We start from the raw sequence: 23,281 nt of genomic DNA, 5'->3' as shown, positions 1-23,281 counted from the left end.
TTTTCACCCTGACTTAGCTGTGTCAGTTTAGGATGTTACTAATATCCCAGTTTCCTTCTTTGTAAAGTAAGGAAAATAATAACTACCTCCCTCATGGGTTGTAGTTAGAAAAAGATGTGAGAGTCAGGTGGTCTAATGAATATAGAATCTCTTTGCAAACAGAATATGTTGCTTTGTTCAATATTTAGGAGAGGTTGCCATTGATACTTGGAGTGTTTTGCAAATGATAAGTCTTTTGCATCAGTATAAGGCTGTGATAATTCTTATTATTTGGTTGTGTCAGTACATGAAGGCAAAACACTGCCAGAAAAGCGCATGATTCAAGGAGCATGAGAATTACTGTTTGCAACACCATGTTTTCCAAATTCCGGCATACCATCAGTTGTAAAATATGCTTTTAATCTAATAGCAGATTTTCAAGGAGAAAAGAAACACTATTGCATTTACCTATTTACCATATGCAACTAAATTTCAGAAATGCTAAAATGTAAAAACAATGTGAATCTTGGAATGGAGGAAATAATGCCTGTGTGCATATATAATTTGAGTAGAAGCTGTGCTGTTTGTAGCTCTAACTTCAAATGGATGCCAAGTAAGAAGCTTCCAAACCCACTTTTGGTCAAATGGGTGTAGAATCTGTGTGGACCAGAATTTTCAGCAGTGCTGAAAGAGTAACAGTAAACCAGAGTCACTAGTGGTCGTGCCAGAGATCAGCACTTAGAAGATCACACCGACCGAATCTTGCAGGATTCTATTAATGAAGATTCTGCACTTGCAAATTTTCACGTTGTTTTTGACCATTACCGAGAGTGGCTGGTATTGCTGGATGGCGAGGCTGTGTCTCCCTGCAGCTTGCCTCTCCGCAAGCACACCATCGAAAATGGGTCCACAGTCCAAGCCCTCCTTAGCCCATCTCCCCATGGGGAGGAGTTAGGCTGCCCCATGAATGGGAACAATGAATACAGAGGCTGCTTCAGAATGGATATCTGAGCATTTAATGTACTGCCATTCTTGTGGATTCTATCGAGAAGAATGGGCAACCGCACATTAACCTTACTTATAAGTGTGATGCATTTGAACATACAGTTAAGAAGAGCCCAAAGAATATGCATTTCTACTTCGAGTGGTTTTGAATAAATCAACATAATACTGCATGGTTATTAACATATTATGTGAATTGGACAATGATATATACTTTGAGGACCTTGAACTAAATCCACCAGCTAAGAGCTTGTAGGACGGGCTCCAGAAGGATTGGTGCTCTGGACATTGAGGTTGTCATACAAAGAAATTAACTGCAGACCACTGGCAGAAGAATTTTCTGGTAATGCTCAACCCAAAGTAAATTTTCAAATGCTTGGACTACGGCACAGAATTGACTTATATCAGATTAATTGGATCTGGACTTCTCAATGTGAGTCAGTTTGGGTTGGAAGAGATTTTATTACCCACAAACCTCTTTGTACTCCCCCCCCCCAAGCTCTCTTTGCCAAGCCTCTCTTGAGAAGCTTCTGTGAAGCAGTATATTTTTCTGTTGGATTTCATAAGAAGTAGTGCTAGGCTTTTGATATAATTATGTCTAGATTTCAAAGAAACTTTCAGTGTGTTAAAAGTTAAATTCCAGACTGTAAAGGAATGACTCCCAGGCTCAGACCCAGAGATCCTGCGTCCTTGTCCAGCCCAGGCAGAAACGTGCCATGTGACCCTGGGCAAGTCTTGGCGTGCCTTACCTCATGGGTAAAAATCATTTTTTTTTTTTTAAACTGGGGAGGGTAATGTATGATCCTTTTTGGTCCCTTATAGGTTGGAAAGTTAGATGTTCAGTGATCCGTCTTTTCTGGGCTTACACTACAAAATGGAAAACAGAGTAAGTGGACAGAGCCTCATAATCTTTGAGAACCAGGATTTTCCTTTCTTTTTAATCTCTGGGTACCCTGTAAAACCCTCTTTAACTGGGTACAAGTCTTTCTCCTTGGCATTTACTATAACTGTGTGGACTTAATTAGACTCCAAAGTTCCCTTTCAAACCTTTTTTTTTTTTTTTTTTTTTAAAGAGACAGGGTTTTGCTCTGTCGCCCAGGCTGGAGTGCAGTGGTGCAAGCATAGCTCACTGCAACCTCAAACTCCTGGGCTCAAGCAGTCCTCCAGCCTTGGCCTCCTAAAGTGCTGGGATTACACTGGGCCTTTGTTTTTTTTTTTTTTTTTTTTAAAGTAGTAAGTGCCTTGTTAAACCTGTTGAAAAGATACAGTCCTAGGAGACCATTTACCACAGTTATGTCTATCTAGGAAAACACTCTAGATAGACATAACTCTTTTAAAAAAAGGCGGCTGATGAAGCTTACCCCAGTTGCCCATTTTGCGCAAAGTGCTCTGACTGGACACCATATAGCAACTTTTTGGACACAAATGTTTTTGGTTTCTCTGCCTCTTTTATTCTTGCTTTTGCTTGCTGGTGACAGCCATCCGAGGACTCTTGCTTGGTGACTTGTTTACCTAGCTGGCGACTGGCCCACCGGAAAGGTGATTACCCAGAAGCCCTTGCGGGTGAGCCAGGTGCTGGGCAGCGGGGTGGGAGGTGGCCTGTGGGAACAAGGGCACCCGGCTCGGTTCCTGCAGGTCACGTGGAGTTTATGATAAGGCTGCACATGGGAATCAGGGAAGAGAGACCATGTGCCATGCAGTCTGGTCTCGCGGAGACGTGTGCCAGGGTTGACACACTGAACGGGCTGCGGCCGCTGGCCTCCGGAGGCCTGGCAGTGGGGACCGTGCTGGCCACAGGCTGTTCAGGGACCTCTGCAGCAGGAGTTGGCCACTGTCCTCTTTGGTGCTGAGCCATGATTTACTCCTCCTTTTGCTGTGTCCCGTCCCACGGTCGTGTGTCTTCCCGCAGCCTGTCCGCACCTGCAGGCGCCCCCAACCCGCTTCCTGCCTCATGCTCCGTCCCAGCCTCCGCGCACTCTGGCTGCTCACGCCCCACCTCGGCCCTCCCTGCCTCGTGGATGCTCTTACATCCCTTTACCTTTGGCTCCCAGTCCTTTCTGTAGCCCCCAGTTTACCAGGAATAAGAACCGGCCCCACTCCCTCCTGCCTGGATGGGGTGTTTGTGCCAGGCGGCTTCACCAACCCCTCTCCAGCCTTGGGCTGGCTGCCTTTGGGGAGGCTGTTCCTTCTGGTCCAGTTAGCGGGGAGGGCTGTCACATGGTTCAGAAAGGGAAACCCAGGGCTGGCCACCTCTTGGAGGCACCCCAAATGGGGTCGACCCCCTAAGAAGGGGTTGTTGGGGGTGGTGGGCACTAGGAATGGTGTGTCTAACTCAGAGGGGGCAAGTGTGCCTGTAACTGAAGGTTGTTTCTTGCTTGCCTAAGTCAAAGAGGCCTTCCATGCGGGTGTGCTGGGGCCATATCTGAACAACCACCAACATTCGGGCATTATTTAGAAATGGGATTGGGAGGCAGTGGAAAGAAAAGTAGCCCAGGCTTGGCCGTCTGCCCGTTGAGGGACTGCGTGTATTAGCACATGCACTGCGGGCATCTCAGTCAAGGTGTCAGCCTCTCCTTCACAGCTGCTCGTGCCTGCTTGTCAAAGTTGAGATCTGCACGGGCTGATTAGTCGACCTAGTCGAGATTCCCTTGTAGAACCAGATATTCTAGAATACTAGTTGAAAGAATGCTCAGGTACGCAGGAGAAAACGGTAGCTCCCCTTGAATCATATGATTATTTGACCTCAGGGAGATCACTGGGGCGTTAGTAGGAGTCAGCCTTTTAAAAAATTATTAAATTAATTTAATTTTGCATTAATGAGTGGCGTAAAGTTCTTAACCCTTTGGTATCTACTAGGTGGTGAGTATTTGCTTCCTCCCTTCTCTTGCGTATTTTGAGTTAAGAACTGGCTGTAGCTACCACCTCCTTGTCTGGTGTAATCCTGGACGTCTCCCCTGCTGCCGCTGGGGCCCGTCTGTTGGACCGGGGCAAGGCCTCCCGACAGAGGACAGCCCTGCAGGAAGGGGCATGTGCCAGGCTCGGTGCTAGGCTCTTTCCGTGGGTCTTTAAATGTAAGCCTCATGACATCCCGGAGTATAGACTGTTATCCCCATCCGAGGTTCTAAGTCTCACGCAGGTTACCCAGGTACTTCCTGGGGACTTTCCAGATGACCTTTACTTCTGGCCCAAGAGATAACATTGAAAGGAAACTCTCAACCAGGGGAGAGTGAAAGCTCTATTTGCTACGGCTAAGTGAGGAACCTTTTTTTTTTTTTAAATAGTAGCTTTATTGAGATACAGTTCACATACTATACAATCCATCCATTTAAAGTGCACAGTTCAATGGCTGTTGTATATTCAGGAGTTGTGCAACCATCACCACAGTCAATCTTAGAACATTTTCATCACCTCTGCACAAAACCCCCCCATGTCCCTTAAGTAGACACTCCCCACCTCCCCAACCTCCTCTGTCCTAGGTGACCACTAATACATTTTCTGTTTCTATGGATTTAACTATTCTAAACATTTCATGAAAATGGAATTGTAGACATGTGGTCTTTTTTTTAACTAACTTCTTGCACTTAGCAAATTGGGAAATCTTTTGATGGAAACTTGACCTCGCTGGCCTCTTAGCCTTGGCTTCTGGAATTCAGTGTCCTCTTGCTTCCCTCCACTCTGCCTCAGTACCCTCTTTGCTACAAGAAGCCAGAAGATAGAAACCCTGAGCTGACTTTTTGAGTAGAAATGAGCCATGATAGATTTAGCAGTGGAATGTTGGCTGGGTCAGACCTGGATCTGGGACAGAGAGATCTCTCCTTTTTAATGGCTGGGGACTCCAGTGCTGACAGCCAGAGGGTGACATGCTGCAAGAGGACATTGGGGAGTTCCAACTTGGAGGGTGCAGTGGGGCAGGAGACGCTTGAGGATCTGTCTCTTGTGATCCTAGAACAGACGTGGACATCCAATACCCATCCGATTCCCAGGGGAGTTTCAGGAACCTTCCCCTTTCCTTGTCTTTATTCTCACCCTCCCGCTTCTCTCCCCAGTTCTCACTCTGGTTGGAGGAATCCTTTACCTTTTCTGTCCTGGGCAGCAGCTGTAGGGAATGTTATCAGTGCTGGGACTGGGCACAGGACTGAGTGGCAGGGCAGGCTGCCACCAGGCTCGTCGGCCCGTCCAGCAGGGATTTGTCCTCGCCAGCCGGGCACGACGGGGATGGCGCAGACGCTATCAGGCAGGTCACACGGGTGCAGATCCACGGAGGGCCTTCCCAAATGAGTGGATTCCTCTAGGTCAGGGCTGGCTTGGGTCGGCCGGTGCACTCGTCTTCAGTAACACCCTCCGAGGGGGATATTATGACACATTGCTGTTAATAAAGGGGGAGGGGTTTCAAATTACTCATTGCTTTTAAACTGCTTAAATAAGAGGAGCCAACACAAATCTTGTTCATGGCTGGCAAACCGGCAGTGGAGTAGAGAAGTTTTTATCTGTGGGGAGAGCAGGTGACTTGGTAGGTGCTGCGAAGTCTGGTTCCATCTCCAGCGATCCGCTGTTTCTTGCCTGCCTTTGGGAAGGAAAAGAAAAAAAGAAGTGTAAGTCCCTGTCTGTGCATCATGGTGATGGTGGCACTGGGCCTGAGACCTTTTCTGGTGTCTAAGTAAAAATGTGAAGACCACAGTTCTCAAGATTTCTTAATGATGTCAGATGTTAAGTGCTAAGCAAAGAACCCGGCCCCTGAGCTAGAACAACTACACTGTCCGTGTCCCCAGGGTGGAAGTGGCCCCCGGATGCCGGCGGCCAGCCGTGTAGGCACAGAACAGAGCCAGGTGGTCATGTGTGTGAGACGCAGGTGCCTGGTGACCGCGGGCTGCCTTCCCACGTGGGTCCTCCGGAGAAAGAATCATCAAGTTATTGTCTTGGTGACGGTCAACCCTGAAAGCCTTGGTTTTTGCTGATCTTGAAAGTGTTTGGGTTTAAAAGGGTCACAAGGCATTCTCGACTCCTCCCTGCAGCACTGTTTCCCGCTCCCGTTTGCATTCGCTCCCCAACCTGCGGGCGCCAGCGTGACTCACTGCACCAGACTGCCAGGCCCTGCCGCCCGCCGCCCATCCCTGTGGCCTGGACGGCTCCCGGCGCGAGTTGCTGGCACGGCGTCCAGAAAACAAACCACACCCCGGGGATGATGATACGTTCTAGCATTTCTCTGCTGTGTAAAAGAGGCACCAGGGTCGTGCGCTGGGGCTGGGGTTTTGTCCACCCCACATCCGGCGCTGCTGTTGACGCCTCACCGCCGGTGAGCTGGCCGGGGCTGGTCAGCGGCAGGGTGCTGGCCCTGGTGGTTTCGAGGGTGGCCGCAGGCTGACTAACACACCAAAGGTCAGCGAGGGCAGTGATGCTGGCACTTGCTTCCTTGAGCACACACATCATCTTGGGTCTTTAGATACTCGGACTCACTTTATGCAGAACATTCTAGATGTATGAATTAGACTTGAGCTCAATATATTATTTTGTACTTTAGATTCTTTAAAAAAAGGAGATCAGAGATAAAAGAAAGCATCATTGTTTTGCCAGGTTGCTACCACCGGTTCCCCGCCCCGCACATGCTCCGAAAAGGGAGTCGTTCGAATTTCCTGGAATGACTGGGGCTTTCTGTTATAGATTAGCTGTTAGCCGATTGCTAACGCTGTATGATTTTAACGAGACTGAAACACACCTGCAACCTCTCCCCGACTCTCATCTTTAGATACACTAATCATGCTAGTACCAATCATGTCACTTCCTACATTTGTAAATTACAATATTAGGGACACTTACAAGTCCTGTGGGGCTATGTGGGACCCTGGCACGTTGCTGAAGGCTACACACTGGTCACCAGGGAGCTTGTGACACATTTATACCATCTCTGTATTTTGCTGGGTTTCCTGATTTCTGTTGAGGCTTTGGATTTGGATTTGATTGTTTTGGTATTACTGCTGGCTACTGCAGTGATCCAAGCACCTTTTAAAGCTAGGGCTTGCATCTGTCCATGTCATAGGAAAAATTTTGTTTCTTGGGAGACATCTGGACACAGTTTTGGTTGTCCCAGCTGGGTAGAGAGCGCCACTATCATCTAGTGGGTAAAGGTCAGGGGTGTTTCTAGGGCAGGCCCCCATGTGGAATCATCAAAATGTCATTTGTGTGGAGGTTGAGAAGTTCTGCTTTAATGTGTTTATTGGGCAATTAAAGAATAGACTAATATGCAAAGAATAGTTTAAAGCAAATGACAATCCATTTTGCAAATGTATGTTTTAAGTTATCTTTTTTCCCCATGTGTCTTGTTACTTTATGTGTTTAAAAAAAATCTTAGTGGTTTACTAAGGTATTCTTTAAAAAAATGATTAAAACTGCACAAACACAGTTTTATAAAAGTGGCTTCTCATGCTGCAAAAGGTCTGTGATGCAGAGAACCAGCTCCCTGTGAGCTGTGTTTGGTTTGCTGTGGTCCAGCTGTGGGTTTAGCTTCTAGCTGGTATTAGGAGAGACTATGTGGAGTCATTACATTTGCATTTCTCAAAATCCTAGTTTTTTTACTCACTTAATGGTCCTTTTTTTTTTAAGTGACAGACTCAAGCCAAAATCATCTTGCTCTCCCAGGATACTAAAATACTTTGTTGTTGTTGTTAAAGATACAGCTCCAGCTTACCTTCTAGGATTCACATTTTGCTTTCTAAATCCTGTTCTTAAAAGGGACCATCTCCTGACAGTACATCATAAATTCCATGGCTCTTCCATGACATTTCTGGGGAAGTAAATGAAAGGTGTAAATTAAGAAAAGCAAGTGTTTGTGGTTCCCACTTTAACCTTCTGTTATGTTAAGTGGCTTTGTTGAAGAGGGCTGTCACTGCTCTTGAAAACTTGGGAAAATCCATAGCAAGCTGTGCCATTAGTTGCCTTTCGGAGCATAGGATGTTTGATGTGAAAATTATATAGACACGTCTAATTGGGTGTATTTTCACCCCACCAGATATCAACTAAAGAGGTGATTCTACCCCTCCCCTGCTTTTTTAGCTAAATTGTTTAACCTGAAATTTGTGCTATTAAGAATTGCATTCCAGTAATCCAGCTGCCATTTTTCAATGTCTTTTGTCTAGTAGCATGTCTGTATGACCCAACTGTATAAATTTCTAGATGTCTGGCAAGAGCTGGTTATCATCCCGTCCTGATTTGGGGGAGGACGAGGCCTATGACCCCCACCTCCCACCATAATTTACACTGTTCCCTGTGTCCTGCAGAAACGCAGCCAGCTGGTGGAAAGAAAACAGAAGCTCTTTGGACCTCTGCTTCCTGTAAAATGGGAATAATAATTCTTGTCCTGCCTGTTTTCCGGAGTTCTGTGTTCTTTTCCAATAAAAGGTGCTCAGAATTAAAATAAAAAGCAGTTACACAGAGATAAGATAGCAACAATTATGCCAATTTAAACTCCAGAATTAAAAAAAACAAGTTTAATCACATACCATGCAGTTCACCCATTTAACGAGTACAATTCAATGATTTTTAGTGTATTCACAGAGTTGTGCAACCATTATCACAATTTTAGAACATTTTCATCACCCAAAAAGAAACTTGATACCTATTAGTGACCACTCCCTATTCTCTCCCTTCCCCCTTCCCCATGCCCTAGGCTACCATCAATCTACTTTCTATTTTTTTTTTTTACGGATTTGCCTATTGTAGGCATTTGGTGTATATATATGAAATCATACAATTTGGGGTCCTTTGTGACTGCCTTCTTTCACATAACATAATGTTTCCAAGGTTCACCCATGTTGTAGCAGATAATCAGTACTTGATTTCTTTTTATGGCTGAATAATATTCCATTACATGGATAGACCACATTTTATCTATCCGTTTATAAGTTGATGGTAAACTCCAGAATTTAAAAAAAAATTAAACTAGTTCATACTTATTTTAATTATTTAAGACTATCCCTTCCCTTTTATTGGAAGCTAAGTGTTTGCATGGTAATGACTATGATGGAGGCAAAGATGACCAAGTCTGTGACTATGAGTGGTCCATTTATTTCAACAAGTAGGTACCTTCCTCAACAGACTCTACCTGGAACCAAACGCTGGATAAAGGTGGCTTCAGAATTCATGGTCTTTCTGAAGCACTAAAGACTTGTAATCAATAAAACTAGGGATTGTTTCCAGTTCGTCTTACTCTTTCTGTAGGTTGGCTAAGGGTTAAGACATTATCTCCATTGTCTTCAAACATGCCTCTGCTAGGTGCTATCTCCTCTCTCCATTCTCCGCTCTGGCGGTGGCATGAAGCTGTGGTAGTGGGTCAGGTCAGATGGCCACCCGCAGATTGTGATCAGTGGATGTCGTTTCCAGCCTGGGGGGTCACTTTGCTTTCTGTTTGGTATTTTTATTTGTTACTGTTTCGGTTGTTGTTTTTACCTGTTGTAAATATTAAGAAGCCCAGGTATGTTTACATTCCGGAGATAGGAAAATTCACCTGTCCAGATTTGTCATACTCCTTCCTGCATCGTGGTTGACGTGGCCGAAGGCAGTTTCTCTGCTCAGGGTAGGTCCACCTGGGTCAGCTGCTTTGTAATCACCTCTGATCACGACTTCCCTCCAGGGCCCGTTTTTTGGGCATTAACGTTCCTTAAGTGCTTTGAGGAGAAAGTTTTTGAGGAAAACCTGAATTTTTTCTTTATTGGCTGCACATGTTAGACACCCATGTGAAGATGATTTTCACTTTACGAAGCAGAAAACGCTCAGCAATCTTTAAGAGAACCCTAAAAACTGGTTGTTACCTCCTGTGAGAACACAGGACCAATGATACTTATTCTGGGCTCCGAATTTTGGCAGGGGGGCCCATCCCTTTATTGGTGGCAAGAGCCGGGGGTGACACCTCCGATTCATCTGCACTATCTCTGTCTTCTGCACACTCACACATACCACACACACAATTTAGGGTTTTTTTCCTCCTCTCAGTAGTCATCTTTAGCCCAATTTTTGACTAATAAAAATATAGATATAAATGTTTGGAGTTGGAGATGGGCAAAGGCTTGGGTGGCACAGGAGGTAATTCATCCCAGACCGTGGACTCCTTTATGCCATGTACTCTTTCCGACTGCCCTTTTCAGCCTGAGAAACCCAAATACCATAGCACTGAGAGAACTTATTACAGGGCAGGCGGCCCAGGTTGGGTCTATGCTGAGTGAAGTGGCCGGATTGGCAATAGTGTGACTGCTTCTGGGGGTGATACATTGGGACCAGGTGTCATTTTGGAACCAGGGATGTCCGTGAATGGAGCTAGTAGCTATGTTCCCATTCTCAAGGAGATGGTATCCCTGGTGGTCTAGTGGTTAGGATTCGGCGCTCTCAAGGAGATGGTATCAGGACTCTTGTCTGCCTGTGGGCATCTGCTGTTTTTGACTGTATGTCCTCCCATTGTGATTCCTCCTTTCATAATGTCTGGGGAGAACTTTATTTTTATTCAGTCCATTTTCAATGTGTTACATTTTATGCAATTAATTCAGTGTTTATGGTGCATCTTAACCCAAGTGATCTGTTTTCATAAACACTCGAGAAGGTTTTAATACCATTTTCTCGTAAATTAGCCCATGTCTGCACAATTATTTATGAAGACCCTCTGGAATTTGATGTTATTAGGAAACAGATTGGCAGAAAATAGTATGTTATTATCTAATGGTAATAATTGGTTAGTAGAAATGAGAAAAGAGGACATGTAATTGGGGTTCCTGTGGCTAACAAGATGCGAGTTATGGAAACATTTCCAGGAGAAATTTCAGGGTTGTTCTAGAGACCTGTTATTTGCATTTTAAAGCCTTTGATTCCCATTCATAGGGGAGGAGGATGGTGTTTATCAAAACTACTTTCTCTTTCAGAGCAAAGCAATCTAAATTTCCTGAGTGGGGGCTAGATGACTAGACTCCCTCCCCCACTCCCACGCAGCCCCTGTGGTATCTTAACTACCTTTCGGTCCCATTTTAGGCTACTTACTGTCTTTTTGTTGGAGACATGTTGGGTTTTAGAGAGGATCTCCTAGTAGACACCGCAAGTCCTAATCAGAACGTCTTCTCCTTTCGGCCTTGATTCTGCCCAGTGATGCTCGTGCTACACAACATGGACCACCATGACTTCCCAGCGGCTGCCTGGGAGAAGGAACTTGCCTTGAATAAGAATCTTGTTACAAACACAGCATGATGCTTACTTTATTAGCTGGATTCACAAAGCCTTCTGTAGCCTGTGACTCTTGGACCCAAGCTTCTGCCTCAAGCTCTTCCATAGCCAGTCACTGTCGAGTGCTGCGGCGGATGGACTTAGCTGCTATGCTTGAACGTGAGAACCAGCTCCTCTCCTGTCAGAGTAGTTGATGAGCATGTGGTTTTCCATGAGCTTGCTGGCAGTTTGCTTCTGAGATTAGGAGACTCTGAGTTCTGTATGGGAATCATGGATAGGAAGGTTGCAGGGAGAAGCTTCACTTTCTACCTGCTCGAGGTCACGTTGAACCCCATCACTGTACCAGGAAGCAAAATGGGACTGATGCCACTGGTGTCAGCTAGTGTATGGATATTCCCGGAATTAGGTTTGTCTTCAGAATGACTCCATTTGGTGTCCTGGCCAGGTGTGTTAGAACTTGATTCATTTGTTTTCATGCCTTGGCTGATGTCCCAGGTCTGGATAATGTTAAGGTTAACCACATCACCTTGGTACCCCTCACCCCTGTAAGGCCTTGACCTTCATGTGTAGAGCTGTTCAGTGTTGATATCAGTTAAAAAGTAAAACTTCCATTCAGAATTATCCAAATAATTTTTGTTTTCTATAAACTTTATTCTAAACTCTCTTAAAAAAACTATTTTTTCACCCACTCTTCCTTTTCTGTTTATGATACCATAATGAAAAAAGTGTATCATATTTTCAACTTCTCAATGTTTGATAGGCAGTATTTTCCCCCTGGATAGGAAAAAAAAGTTGACAAAACTTTGTTTTACACAATAAGCACCTTTTGAATTGATGCTGCAATTTCCTATTCATGATGCTGCACTTCTTTTTTTTTTTTTTTTTTTGGAGTTTTGTTTGTGTATTTTTTTTTTTTAGTGTATTATGGGGTACAAGTGTTAAGGTTACTTATATTGCCCATGCCCCTCTCCCTCGTCGAGTACGAGCTTCAAGCATGTCCATCCCCCAAACTTTGCACATCTTACTCCTTGTGGTTGTATATACCCATCCCCTCCTCCCCCTCCCACCCTCCCGACACCTGATAAATGTTACTCCTATACATCCACTTAGGTGCTGATCCGTTAATACCAATTTGCTGGTGAGTACATGTGGAGCTTGTTTTTCCATTCTTGAGATACTTCACTTAGTAGAATGGGTTCCAGCTGTATCCAGGAATATACAAGAGGTGCTATATCACCATTGTTTCTTAAAGCTGAGTAGTACTCCATGGTATACATATACCACATTTTATTAATCAACTCATGAATTGATAGGCACTTGGGTTGTTTCCATAGCTTTGCAGTTGTGAATTGTGCTGCTATAAACATTGGAGTGCAGGTGTCTTTTTCATAAAGTGACTTTTGATCTTTTGGGTAGATGCCCAGTAGTGGAATTGCTGGATCAAATGGCAGATCTACTTGTATCGCTTTGAGGTATCTCCATATTTCTTTCCACAGAGTTTGAACTAGTTTGCAGTCCCACCAGCAGTGTAGGAGTGTTCCTCTCTCTCCGCAACCATGCCAGCATTTGTTGTTTGGGGACTTTTTGATAAAGGCCATTCTCACTGGAGTTAAGCGATATCTCATCGTAGTTTTGATCTGCATTTCCCTGATGATTAGAGATGTTGAACATTTTTTTCATATGTTTGTTGGCCATTCTTCTGTCTTCTTTTGAGAAGTTTCTGTTCATGTCCTTTGTCCATTTTTTGATAGGGTTGTTTGACCCGTACAGCAAAATCAATCCTAGGCAATAAAAACAAAATAGGAAGTATCAATTTACCAGACTTCAAACATGATGCTGCATTTCTGAAATAGTTTTCCTTGGTCATGTAGAACTTTTATTCAGTGAAAGAAATCTGTGTGTGTATGTGTGTGTGTGCGCGTTGCCTTTTCTCCTTGAGTATATAACTTCAGTAGATATACCCTCTTATTATATAGTGGCCATGCCCAGAAACAGAGGCACATTGCTTTTGTACTTACAGATTTGGGGACCTAATGAATCCCCTCCTCTGTGTTTTGCCAGCCCTGCAGAATCAGAGCATGTGGGATGTGGACAGGGCCCTTAGAAGTCATCCGGCAGCCATCACCCTCATGTGTCATGACAGCCAGTTGGGTAGGGGGTGGCGGTGGCATGGAGACCCCATGCTGTGTGTGCGCTGAGGGTGAGGAGGGGTGATCAGTGCTTTGTGAAGGTAAGTGTGTAGGTAGCCTCTTGTGCGCTCGTTCTCTTTTGCTTCTGTTTGGATCCTTGTCTCCTTCTTACTAAGTTGAAGTCCTCGAGGGCCGAGATAGACTTCATTTCTGTGTCTTTTGAGTGCAGGGATGGTGATTCTATTCCACTCTTGCCAGCTCTGAGCAGGGAGGCTCAGAGATACAGACACAGTAGGGGGAGGGAATTGCTCTATGGGACCTGCCATATGGGACATCTGCCATTCCTGACTCCAGGGCATCATCCTCCACATTTACTAGTACCTGCCCACCTACACATACATGCATGCACATGTGTGCACACCGTGCACACACTCACACCTTGTCATACATTATTTTAAAATAATAATGAAAAAAGTATTGCATACATTTGCCATGTCAATGACGATGTCTTGGTTTGGGGAAGAACTGGGCTTGTCTTTAACGATGAAAATAGTAACTTGTCTGGAGCTCTGATTACAGTTTCTTTGCTTCCGTGTTAAGTTGTTTGACAACATATTTGAAACGTAATTAGTTTGCATCAAAGTTACCTCACCTTCAGAGGTGAGAATTATTGGTGGTGCTTAGAGCCAGATCATCGTGACCTGTAAAGACCTTAACTCTCTCTCCAAGGCTATGTGTGTGTGGGATTTGTTTGCATGGTTGCTATTGCTTGTTTGTTTTTTGATGTCCTTGTTTGTACGTGTGTGTGTATGTGAGTAAATGATGGAGAAATGAGGATTTTACCTTCTTACCAATTTTTTTAAACGTTATTATTTTACTAGTTTGCTATTTTTAGTGGAATTGTGAACATCCTTCTTTCAAATGGATTTCTTCTTTCAAAGATGTTGCATTTTCAAAAGAAAATCTTCCCATTTATGCACAGAACCCTGAACCTTCTGGTCTTTAAAATCTGGGTTTTAGTTTCAGCTCTTTTCCAGCTGTGTGGTCTTGGATAGGTCCTTTTACATCTAGACTTGGGGATTAAAAAAAATTGTGAAGCATTAGATTAGGTGATTTCTAATACTCATTCCATTTTAAAATTCTGATCTCCGTTAGAGACCCATGAATAATCCTTTCTCCCTTGCTATGTAGGGGAAAATACATGAAAAACACAACCCCATTGCATTCAAGTTCTCCAGAAAAGACACAAAACCAATAGGATGTATGTCTCTGTGTGTGTGTGTGTGTGTGTGTGTGTGTGTGTGTGTGTGTGTGTAGAGATTTGCTATAAGAAATCGGCTCACACAATTATAGAATCCCGTATTCTGCATAATCAAGCCCCATGATCTGCAGCTGGCAAGCCAAAGACCCAGGAGAGTCGATGGTGTAGCTCTGGTCCGAGCCCAAAGGCCTTGAGGACCATGGGGGCTGATGGTACAGTTCCCATTTGGAGGTCCAGTAGGCTCAAGACCCAGGAAGAGATGATGTAGTTCAGTTCTGAAAGCAGGTAAATACGTATTTCTGTCCTGGCCTGAAGGCAGTTACTCAGGAGGAATTATCGCTTATTTGGAGTAGGATCAGAAGAAACACACCTCTTGAGCTCCTCTGTCACAAATAGGCAGTGTTTCTGGAGACAGGAGGCAGATTTTAGCACTGCTCGGTATTTGTGGCCGCTACGTTCTGGGTCTGCTGTGTTCACGGAGACCACATCTTAAAATAGGTCAGTGGCTTTCTTGGAGACCCTAGAGGAGAAGAGGGGCCCATGGGGCAGTTCCAGCTGGCGTGTGGTTGCCGAAGGTCTTCCTCCACTGGCCTCGAGCTGCGTTCACTCCCATTTCAAGAAGTACCAAATGCCAAATGCCTACCCCAGCACTTTGCCTCCTAACAGTCCCCTCACATCAGGAGCATGAAATTCCTAAGAGCTTCATTTACTTTCTCTTGGAGCATCTCCAGTTTTTTCCACATTACCACTTCATTCGTGGATGGACAGTTATTCAGGTCAGTCTGGCTGAGGTGACTGAACTGCTCCAGTCGGAATTCCTCTCCCTCTCTCTTCAAACCCAATTCAGACTGGCCTGAGCAAAATGAATGTATCGGCCCATAACTGAAAAGTCCAGAGGTAGCGGACATCAGGCGTGGCTGGATCCAGGGGCTCACATGCCAGTACCATTTCCCTCCAGTTCTTGGCTCCACTGTCCTGCAGTGTCTTCATTGTACAGGGGCTTATTCAAATCCAGAGAGATCTCATCTTCCCTTACAAGTCTGTGACCTTGATTCTCAACCAGTGTCTATGATAAGGGGTTATAGTGTGCTGAGTGGGCTTGGACTGAATAAACTTGACCACCACTGGAGCTGGGGTTGGGTTCACTCTACCTAAACGACATGGCTGGAGGGCCAGCCTGGTGTTCTCCTCAGTAATTTGGCATTGCTACCAGAGAAGTCATGAGTGGACACTGAGCAGAACATTCAGCAGATGTCTACTTCCCAGTCTTTATGGCCCATGGAAGAGTTTTTTTTTAAAAGAAGACTCAAAAAAAAAAAAAAAAAACTATAGTTCTTCTCATGGATCAAAATGACTTTATATTGTGTATACATTTGAATTTTTTTATAACACATCTTGTACCCTCTAAAATTTGAAGTGGTTTAAAGACTTTGTATATTGTAAAAGGAATGGAAATGAATAATTAAGGATGTTAGAATAAAGAGGAAAGCAGGGTAGGCTCATAAGATAAGGTTAATTCTACAAGTTCAAACCTGGAGCTCCTAATGGGTTGCTAGACGTGACCTACACAGTTGACTTCCGTGTTCCCCAGCGTGGAATAGCATGCAGATCCGTACAGGGGGGCGTGTGTGTAACATTTCCTCAAGAGGCACACGCCCCTGTGCGCGTGCGGGCTGGGGAGGAACGGCTGTGGAAGATGATAAAGACGATGTGTTCGAAGGCAACGCTGGATGCATTTCTTTCCCAAACTCCTTCTCTGGGGCACTGCCCTTGGGAACCCTGCCTCTGTGCTCTCAGCGTGGTGTCGTGAGACAAAGCAAGCAGGCGAGGATGTAAACCCCTGCGTTGTTGGGTTCCTTCTAGAAACAATCAGGGTGTTAACCGAGTCACCTTCGGTGCAAGGCAGTAAGGTGAGTCACTGTTGTGGCAAAGCAGTAGGATCACTTTGGTTGTAAAACTGAGCCGATCTCTCAAATGGACTCATGCCTGGCTCATGACTCAGGCTCCTGTTCCCAAACCAGCACTGTGGGGAAAGGCAGGGCGGGGGGCTCTGCTTCCCAGACGAAGACCAGAGACCCCTGGGGTGGAGCAGCAGCGCTCCTCTGCTGCTCGGCTACCCTTCCTGGGGGGCCGATCTCTGGGCTTCTGACGGTTGGTGGCTCTCAAAGTCAAGACACAGGGTCAGCCGCCGCCAGCGCGCACCCTGGGTAGCTCTAGTTTTCGGGATGTGGCTGCCGTTTTATACATTTGTCCTTTATGTTCATCAATTTTCTATCTTCCGAAGTCTTCGGTACCCACTAGGTTCATTCCGATACTTAGCAGATATAAGAACCTGTAAGATACTGTGTATAGTCATTAGTGTCATACTGAGAAATGGGAGAAAAAATTTGTTCATGGAATTTTCCTTCATATAAAACTTCAAAAACTGGAGTTGAGAAGGCATACATCATCGTCTTTTTTTTTTTTTTTTAAAGAAAATTAGAACGATATTTCTTTGTGGAATAGCCCTTTTTTGGACCCCAGGTTACTCTTCCAGCCCTCAATTGTCTACCCTGTTTATAGAGCCACAGGAAACATGTAGACAGGCAAACGAGTCAGCATAGCAACCGTCTGCGAGTTGACTGAGACCTGGTCTGTATCCCCCTCTGCCGTTTACTAGCTGTGTGACCTTGGGCACGCTCCTTACCATCTCTGAGTCAGTTTCCTCCTCTGTGAAATGGGCATGACACTACCTACCTCACACCGGCCGTGAGCATTGATGGAATGACAAGTGCACTCCTGCGTGGAGCAGGCAGTCAGCAAACAGTAGCAGCTCTCGTGATAGGCTCCGGTTGTGTTGAAATTCAAGCGGCATATACTTCTGGTGTGTGCCGTCAGTTCTTGCGAGGGGTCCAGAGTTACTTCTCTCAAAAGGCTGTGCTCTGGCAGAGGAAGGGTGCTAGCTAAGATAGATCCGCTGGGCCCTGTGGCACGCGTTTGTAGTCCCAGAGCTACTTGGGGGGGCTGAAGCAGGAGGATCACTTGAACCCAAGAGTTTGAGTCCAAGCTGGGCAATATAGCGAGACCCCCATCTCTTAAACAAAAAAAAAGAAAAAAAAGAAAAAAAAAGCAGATTAGCTCTCTAAACAGCTCAAATATTAGGTGGAACCATAGGTAGCTGCATTTTTGTAGGGCAGAAATACCAGCAGTTTCACCTGGTTCAAATTAATAGGAGATGCAGTAAGGTAAGTTGAGGGAGAAAATGCTAGCTGCTGGCTCTGGAGAGGCCCGGAGGAAGGAGCAGCCACGCCCATTAGGGGGGTGGTGGGCAGGGGTGGGGATACTGGGAAGGCACACGACCGAAAGGCTGCTTGGAAGAGGTTTGAGGTGACCCTAGAGGGGACCCCGAGCCGAGCGGCAGGGAGGTGCAAGAGTCCCGGTTCCTGATGGGACCCATAATCCTTCGAGTTTGGAGCTTCTGGAGAAACGTGGGTCAGGACGGAAAGTCAGGCTGGGGGCTGTGTGTGCCTGGGTAACCGTGTCCCCTCCCTCCCTCCCGAGCCTCACTCTGTCCCCCTTTCTTCCTGGCAGCAGAGCCCCCGCCCTTGCTGCACTCAGGGACATGACTGTCAGCACTTCTATCCCCCCTCAGACTTCACTGTCAGCACTCAAGTCTTCAGGGACATGAAAAGGAGCCACTCCTTACAAAAAGTTGGGGACGCCTGGTGCGTGGAGGTAGGTCTCGGAGCAGAACGGCGGTATGAGATGAGCTGGCTCTGAAATGAATGCGCCCATCCGAAGTTGACCTCTCGCTGGGGCGGGCCGCACACCACGGTGGCTGAATTCCTGCTGGGTTGCTGTCACTCCGGGTGCCGCGCTGTCTGGGCGTGCTGGCCACTGATAGGGCTATCATAACCATAAAGATGCCAGTTTATAAGGAGAGGGTGGAGGCCGGTGTGCCCGTGAATCCGGGGCGCCTGGCTCCCAGGGAAGGCTACGTGCGGGATGCAGTGTCACACGTGTCAGCTCCCGTGACAGTGACGAACCGCACGTTTGTCCCATGAAAGGGGGCCCCCAGCCAGCGCGTTCCTGGGGCTCTTCAAAGATCCCAGTGAAGGAGGAGTTTATCACCCCAACTTTGCCTTGTTGTTATTAGTCATTTGGAACTTACGGATTATCTCTTAAAATTCAGGGTTCCGAAAAATGCCCGCTTCTGCAGCAATACCTGAGTGAACGGCTTTCCTCACAGGTGCCGCTCTCCAAGGACAGGAAGCATTGTTAATTTCCTTTAAATAATCCACTGTAACGTCAGTGCTTATACCGCTCCGTGCTTGGGAGTGACAGTGCTCTTCAAGTTAGTCGTCCCGGAGAATAAAGAGCATCTAGAACACGCTCTTATCTTCAGAAAAGCAAAAGTCCATGCAGATAAAAAATGTTAAAGGAACTCTTAGATTTAAACAGCAAATGATTTAGTACTAATGTTAGCTTTTTCAAAAAAAGAAAAAGTGCACATGTATGAGCCAATTAGTAAAGCCACTGTCTTTGAAAAACATTTACTGTGTACGTAGTAGGCGCTGGGTGCTGTGCTGAGTACACAAGGACAGGAGGCACGATCCCCCGGCAGAGGTTAGAGTGGTATATGGCATGTGGACGTACGCCGTGCCTTTGGGGAGAGAAAACATGGAATAAATCACCTTTGAAAGCTTGTTCTAGCTTAGGAAATAGTAAATAGTCACTTAAGAGAACTGGGGACATGTAGAAAAACACAGAGGAAAATGTAAATATGTGTCCTCTTTGTACCCGTTGCTAATCGCTTAATATTCAGGTGCTTTTCTCTCTAGTCGTTTATGTGCATAAACTTTAAGAATGTTTCACAAAATTGGAATTGCCCCTTACGCAGTTTTGTGTTTTCTTGTCACTTCTACCATCAGCGATGTGTTTCTGCACTGTGACGCGTCTTAATTGTCTTTAGTAAATAACTTCATGTTGTAAAGTTGGTGTCCCGTGGAAATCCTCTGGTCTAACCTTTCCTCTTCGGCCAGATATGAATAAAATGGAAGATATTTCTGGAGTCTTTCCAACTTTTCGTACTCTTACTCCCTTGCCTCTGCCCGTGCCTGTTTTTGGAGCACGCCTTTGCCCTGGTCACCTGGAGGCGGTGAGTGTGCGTGAAGACCACACTCTTTAAGTGGCCTTGGTCTGACAGCGCAGGGAGGCCACCTCTTCTCTGCGGTAGCCACGGCCTGGTGGAAACGTTTTCTTCAGCAGTTCCTCCCTGGTTCAGCCTTTAATAAGCATAGCTGTTCATGCTGACTGTCGTGATAAGGCCGTATGAACATAGCCATCAGGGCCTGGCAAATGGTAACTCATTAATCTTTGGTCCGAGGTAGGAGGTAGATAAAGGAGGGCCGGGTTCCCATTTTGAGAATGAGGAAAACGAAACGGAAAGACTGGGTTTCTTCCTTATAACTCGAGATCCGCAGGAGCCGATTAGATCCCTGGCGCCAGTGACTGTGAGCATTTCTCAGCCTTGTCCTCAGGACTGAGAAACATCTCCTGGGGAGGTGCCAGCACGCCACGTTTCCAGGATTAGGCCTAAAGCCACAACTGTGAATAGGCCAGATGCAAAGACGTCACTTATGGGCTGTGCCAACTTTGGCAAGTAACACTACTTCTCCATGCCTCAGTTCCCCCGTTGGCGAAAGGAGCTCATGCATGGGCTGTTTATAAGAGGGTGCTTGGCGAGAGAGCTGGTGGGCTTATCTGGTGCAGGCGCGCAGCTGGATTCTTGTGTGTCAGCGAGATGGGCCTGTCACTGCTGGGGTTGCTCAGTTGTGCTTTCCCTGTAGGCTTCCATGGAAATTTGTATATAACGTTCCTAGTACCCACTACTTCAAGGGTCTCAGTGGCTTATGGAAATCTTATCCACAGTATGGGAATGATAGATAGAAATGGCTCTGCGGTGTCGTGGAAGTTGCATGTTGATTGGCAGGCAGGAGAACTTAGTTTGAGTCCAACTTTCTATCACCCCTGTTGGGAAGGGGCTTCACCCCTGTGTGGTGCAATTTCTATATCTGTTAAAGGGAAGTGGTGGGGATAATGGCATATTATCCAGCCTGCTCCACTAGGTACCCACAGAGATTACTTGACCTTTTAACATGGCCTTCCTATGGTCCAGGTACTACTATAAGTGATTTGCCTATATTAACTCTTCAAAACCTGACAGCAATCCTAAAAGGCAAGTGCTGTGATTATCCCCATTTTGCAAATAAGGTAACCGGGGCACAGAGAAGTAAAGCAACTTGCTCAAGACCACATAGCTAAAGAATGGGATCTCTAAAATTGCTGTTAATGAAAGACCATGGCTATGGTTTTTGGTTCAGAGCCTTCCCCACCAATGTCTTGCACTTGCTAAAGGAGATTGTGTTTGATTCTGTCCTACCTGCAGCCTTCTTAGGGGCTGGGAGGACATTTTTGATTCAGGATAGCCAAGGTCTCACTTTACAAGTCTCAACATTCGGGATACCTTCCACCCCATTCGTATTTAGCAGTCATTGTCCCTGCTCTCTCTTCCCTTGTAATTCAGCGTGATTCAAAGATCTCTTTCTGTAGGGAATGAAGGTTGGTAGACCAGTTGAGTAAATATGACTAAGAAAGCCAATACCCACCTGGGCAGGGATGAGTCACTTTCTAGTTAGCTATTCATGTACATTTTAAAGCTAGCCACACAAAGTCATTACATTGGGGCTATTAACATGTTTAATAGTGACAATAATAGGGTGTGACCCATGGCATAACTGCATTCAGATAAGAAAGTGTTTTTTTCCTGTAATTGCTTAGTCAATACCATTTTCAGGGAAATACTTGCAAACAAACTTTTAAAAAGTTCTTTGTCCAGACTCTTCCCTTATTCCTTGTTTCCTTCCTCTTTAGAAGTTCAATAAACTTTTCCTGATCAATGTCGGGGATTATCCAGATGGTACGCTCTGTCCCTTCTGATTTTTTTGGTTAACCCACCCTTTTGCTAGTGTTGAGCCTGTTTTTATTTCATTTTTAGGGTGTGTGTATAGGGGGGCTTCCGGGGGGCACATTATTCCTGCTACCTGCGTATTAACCTCTCAACCTATAAATTTAGGGGAAAAAGAGACTTCTGCTAAATTTGCAAAGCTAGTCACATAAACAGGGAGTTAGCCATTTTGGTGAGAGGAAATGAAACTTTTCTAGGGTTTATTAGACCACATCCTATGTGGCTTATTGTATGTCTGATTTCTAAAAAGCATGGCATCATGGCCAGAGTTTTATTTTTGCTCATTAGTCATTTGAAACAAATACAGATATTGCTTCATTTCCTGGGTACTTTATTTTTTAGTACATGTTATGTATGGAAAATCTGGATTTACACAACAAAGTGCACTGGAGGGGAAGTATTTGCTAATTTATAAATCTCTGCATTATAGCTTTGGATTAGCAAGCATTGTGCTAAACTAAAAACTTTTGGCTCCCCCCTCTTCCCCCAATTATGTAAAGAACCAAGATAATAAAAGTATAAAAATAATTTTCAAAGGCAAAGTTAATATTTTGATATTCTTCCTTCTAGGCTTTAAAAATGTATTTTCAGAATCATAGGTGGGGTCATATCGTTCATGCACTTATTTGCTATTTATTTTACATCTCTCAATAATAGATACACTTTCCTATGTATGCCATGATGACTCCTTGTAAAACTACTAATAGTTATTTATTCTAGAAGTGGGTATCTCTTGCTGTGCTTAGCACTGGCCTCAGTGCACACAGACTGTTTCCAAAGTTCTGCTATTACAGTGCAATTGCATCTCATGTGGCAGAGGGCGTAAGTTGGAAATAGTGAAGACAGTGATTCTGGAACATTCCATAATGCCCTTGTGATGTATAAGACCCATGGCTTTGCACATACAGCCATGGATCATACTATGCAAGAGGACCAGCAAATTCACACCCCCGTCCCCCACCCTATTCATGCTCATGGGGTAGGATGGTAAAGTGGGACTACCAGATTATTTTATTTCTTCTTTTCTCACATTTTCTATCTGCAAAGCTTCTTTGTCGAAGTCTTCTAGGCTAACTCAGCTCAAGAATTTCCTCTGCTGATTAACAGCTCCAGTACTATAAATGGACACTGCTGTGCCTACCTGGGTATTTCTTATTTATTTATTTTTTGAGACATAATCTCGCTCTGTTACCTGGGCTAGAGTACCGGGGCATCAGCCTAGCTCACAGCAACCTCAAACTCCTGGGCTCAAGTGATCCTCCTGCCTCAGCCTCCTGAGTAGCTGGGACTACAGGCATGCGCCACCATGCCCAGCTAGTTTTTTCTATTTTTAGTTGTCTGGCTGTTTTCTTTCCATTTTCAGTAGAGGCAGGGGTCTCGCTCTTGCTCAGGCTGGTCTTGAACTCCTGGCCTCAAGTGATCCTCCCTCCTTGTCCTCCCAAAGTGCTAGGATTACAGGCATGAGCCACCGTGCCCGGCCCATACCTGGGAATTTCTAATACCCCAGTGAGGTCACATGCCCAGTGCATCGGGAGATGACGTAGTCCCACCCTACTTAGCAGACCCAGAGCTTGCCAGCAGGGAAACAGACTCAGAGAGGCAGGGGTCGTTCCTGGCTCCATTTCCCATGGTGGCCGCCATTCCCTGGACTGAAAAGAGATGGCATTGTGGACGCTGTTCTTCCCACTTTCTACACTACGTAGGAGGCCT

General features: G+C 45.4%; 1 protein-coding gene across 31 annotated transcripts in view; it reads left to right on the top strand.

The window, feature by feature from the left end:
- The window catches only part of TCF7L2 (transcription factor 7 like 2), a 191,354-nt gene that overhangs the window by 101,111 nt on the left and 66,962 nt on the right, over positions 1-23,281 (top strand). For 16 of the 31 annotated variants that reach the window (XM_012772088.2, XM_076009782.1, XM_076009781.1 and 13 more), the window contains one exon: positions 18,139-18,279. The exons of the other annotated variants lie outside the window; for them this stretch is intronic. In XM_012772088.2, coding sequence (XP_012627542.1) covers positions 18,139-18,279 — 141 coding nt within the window. The remainder of the gene's footprint in view (positions 1-18,138; positions 18,280-23,281) is intronic. 31 annotated transcript variants of the gene reach the window in all.

The sequence above is a fragment of the Microcebus murinus genome, chromosome 14 (genome assembly GCF_040939455.1).
Source record: "Microcebus murinus isolate Inina chromosome 14, M.murinus_Inina_mat1.0, whole genome shotgun sequence".
Classification (NCBI taxonomy): Eukaryota; Metazoa; Chordata; class Mammalia; order Primates; family Cheirogaleidae; genus Microcebus; species Microcebus murinus.
This window is presented reverse-complemented; position numbering and strand designations above follow the sequence as displayed.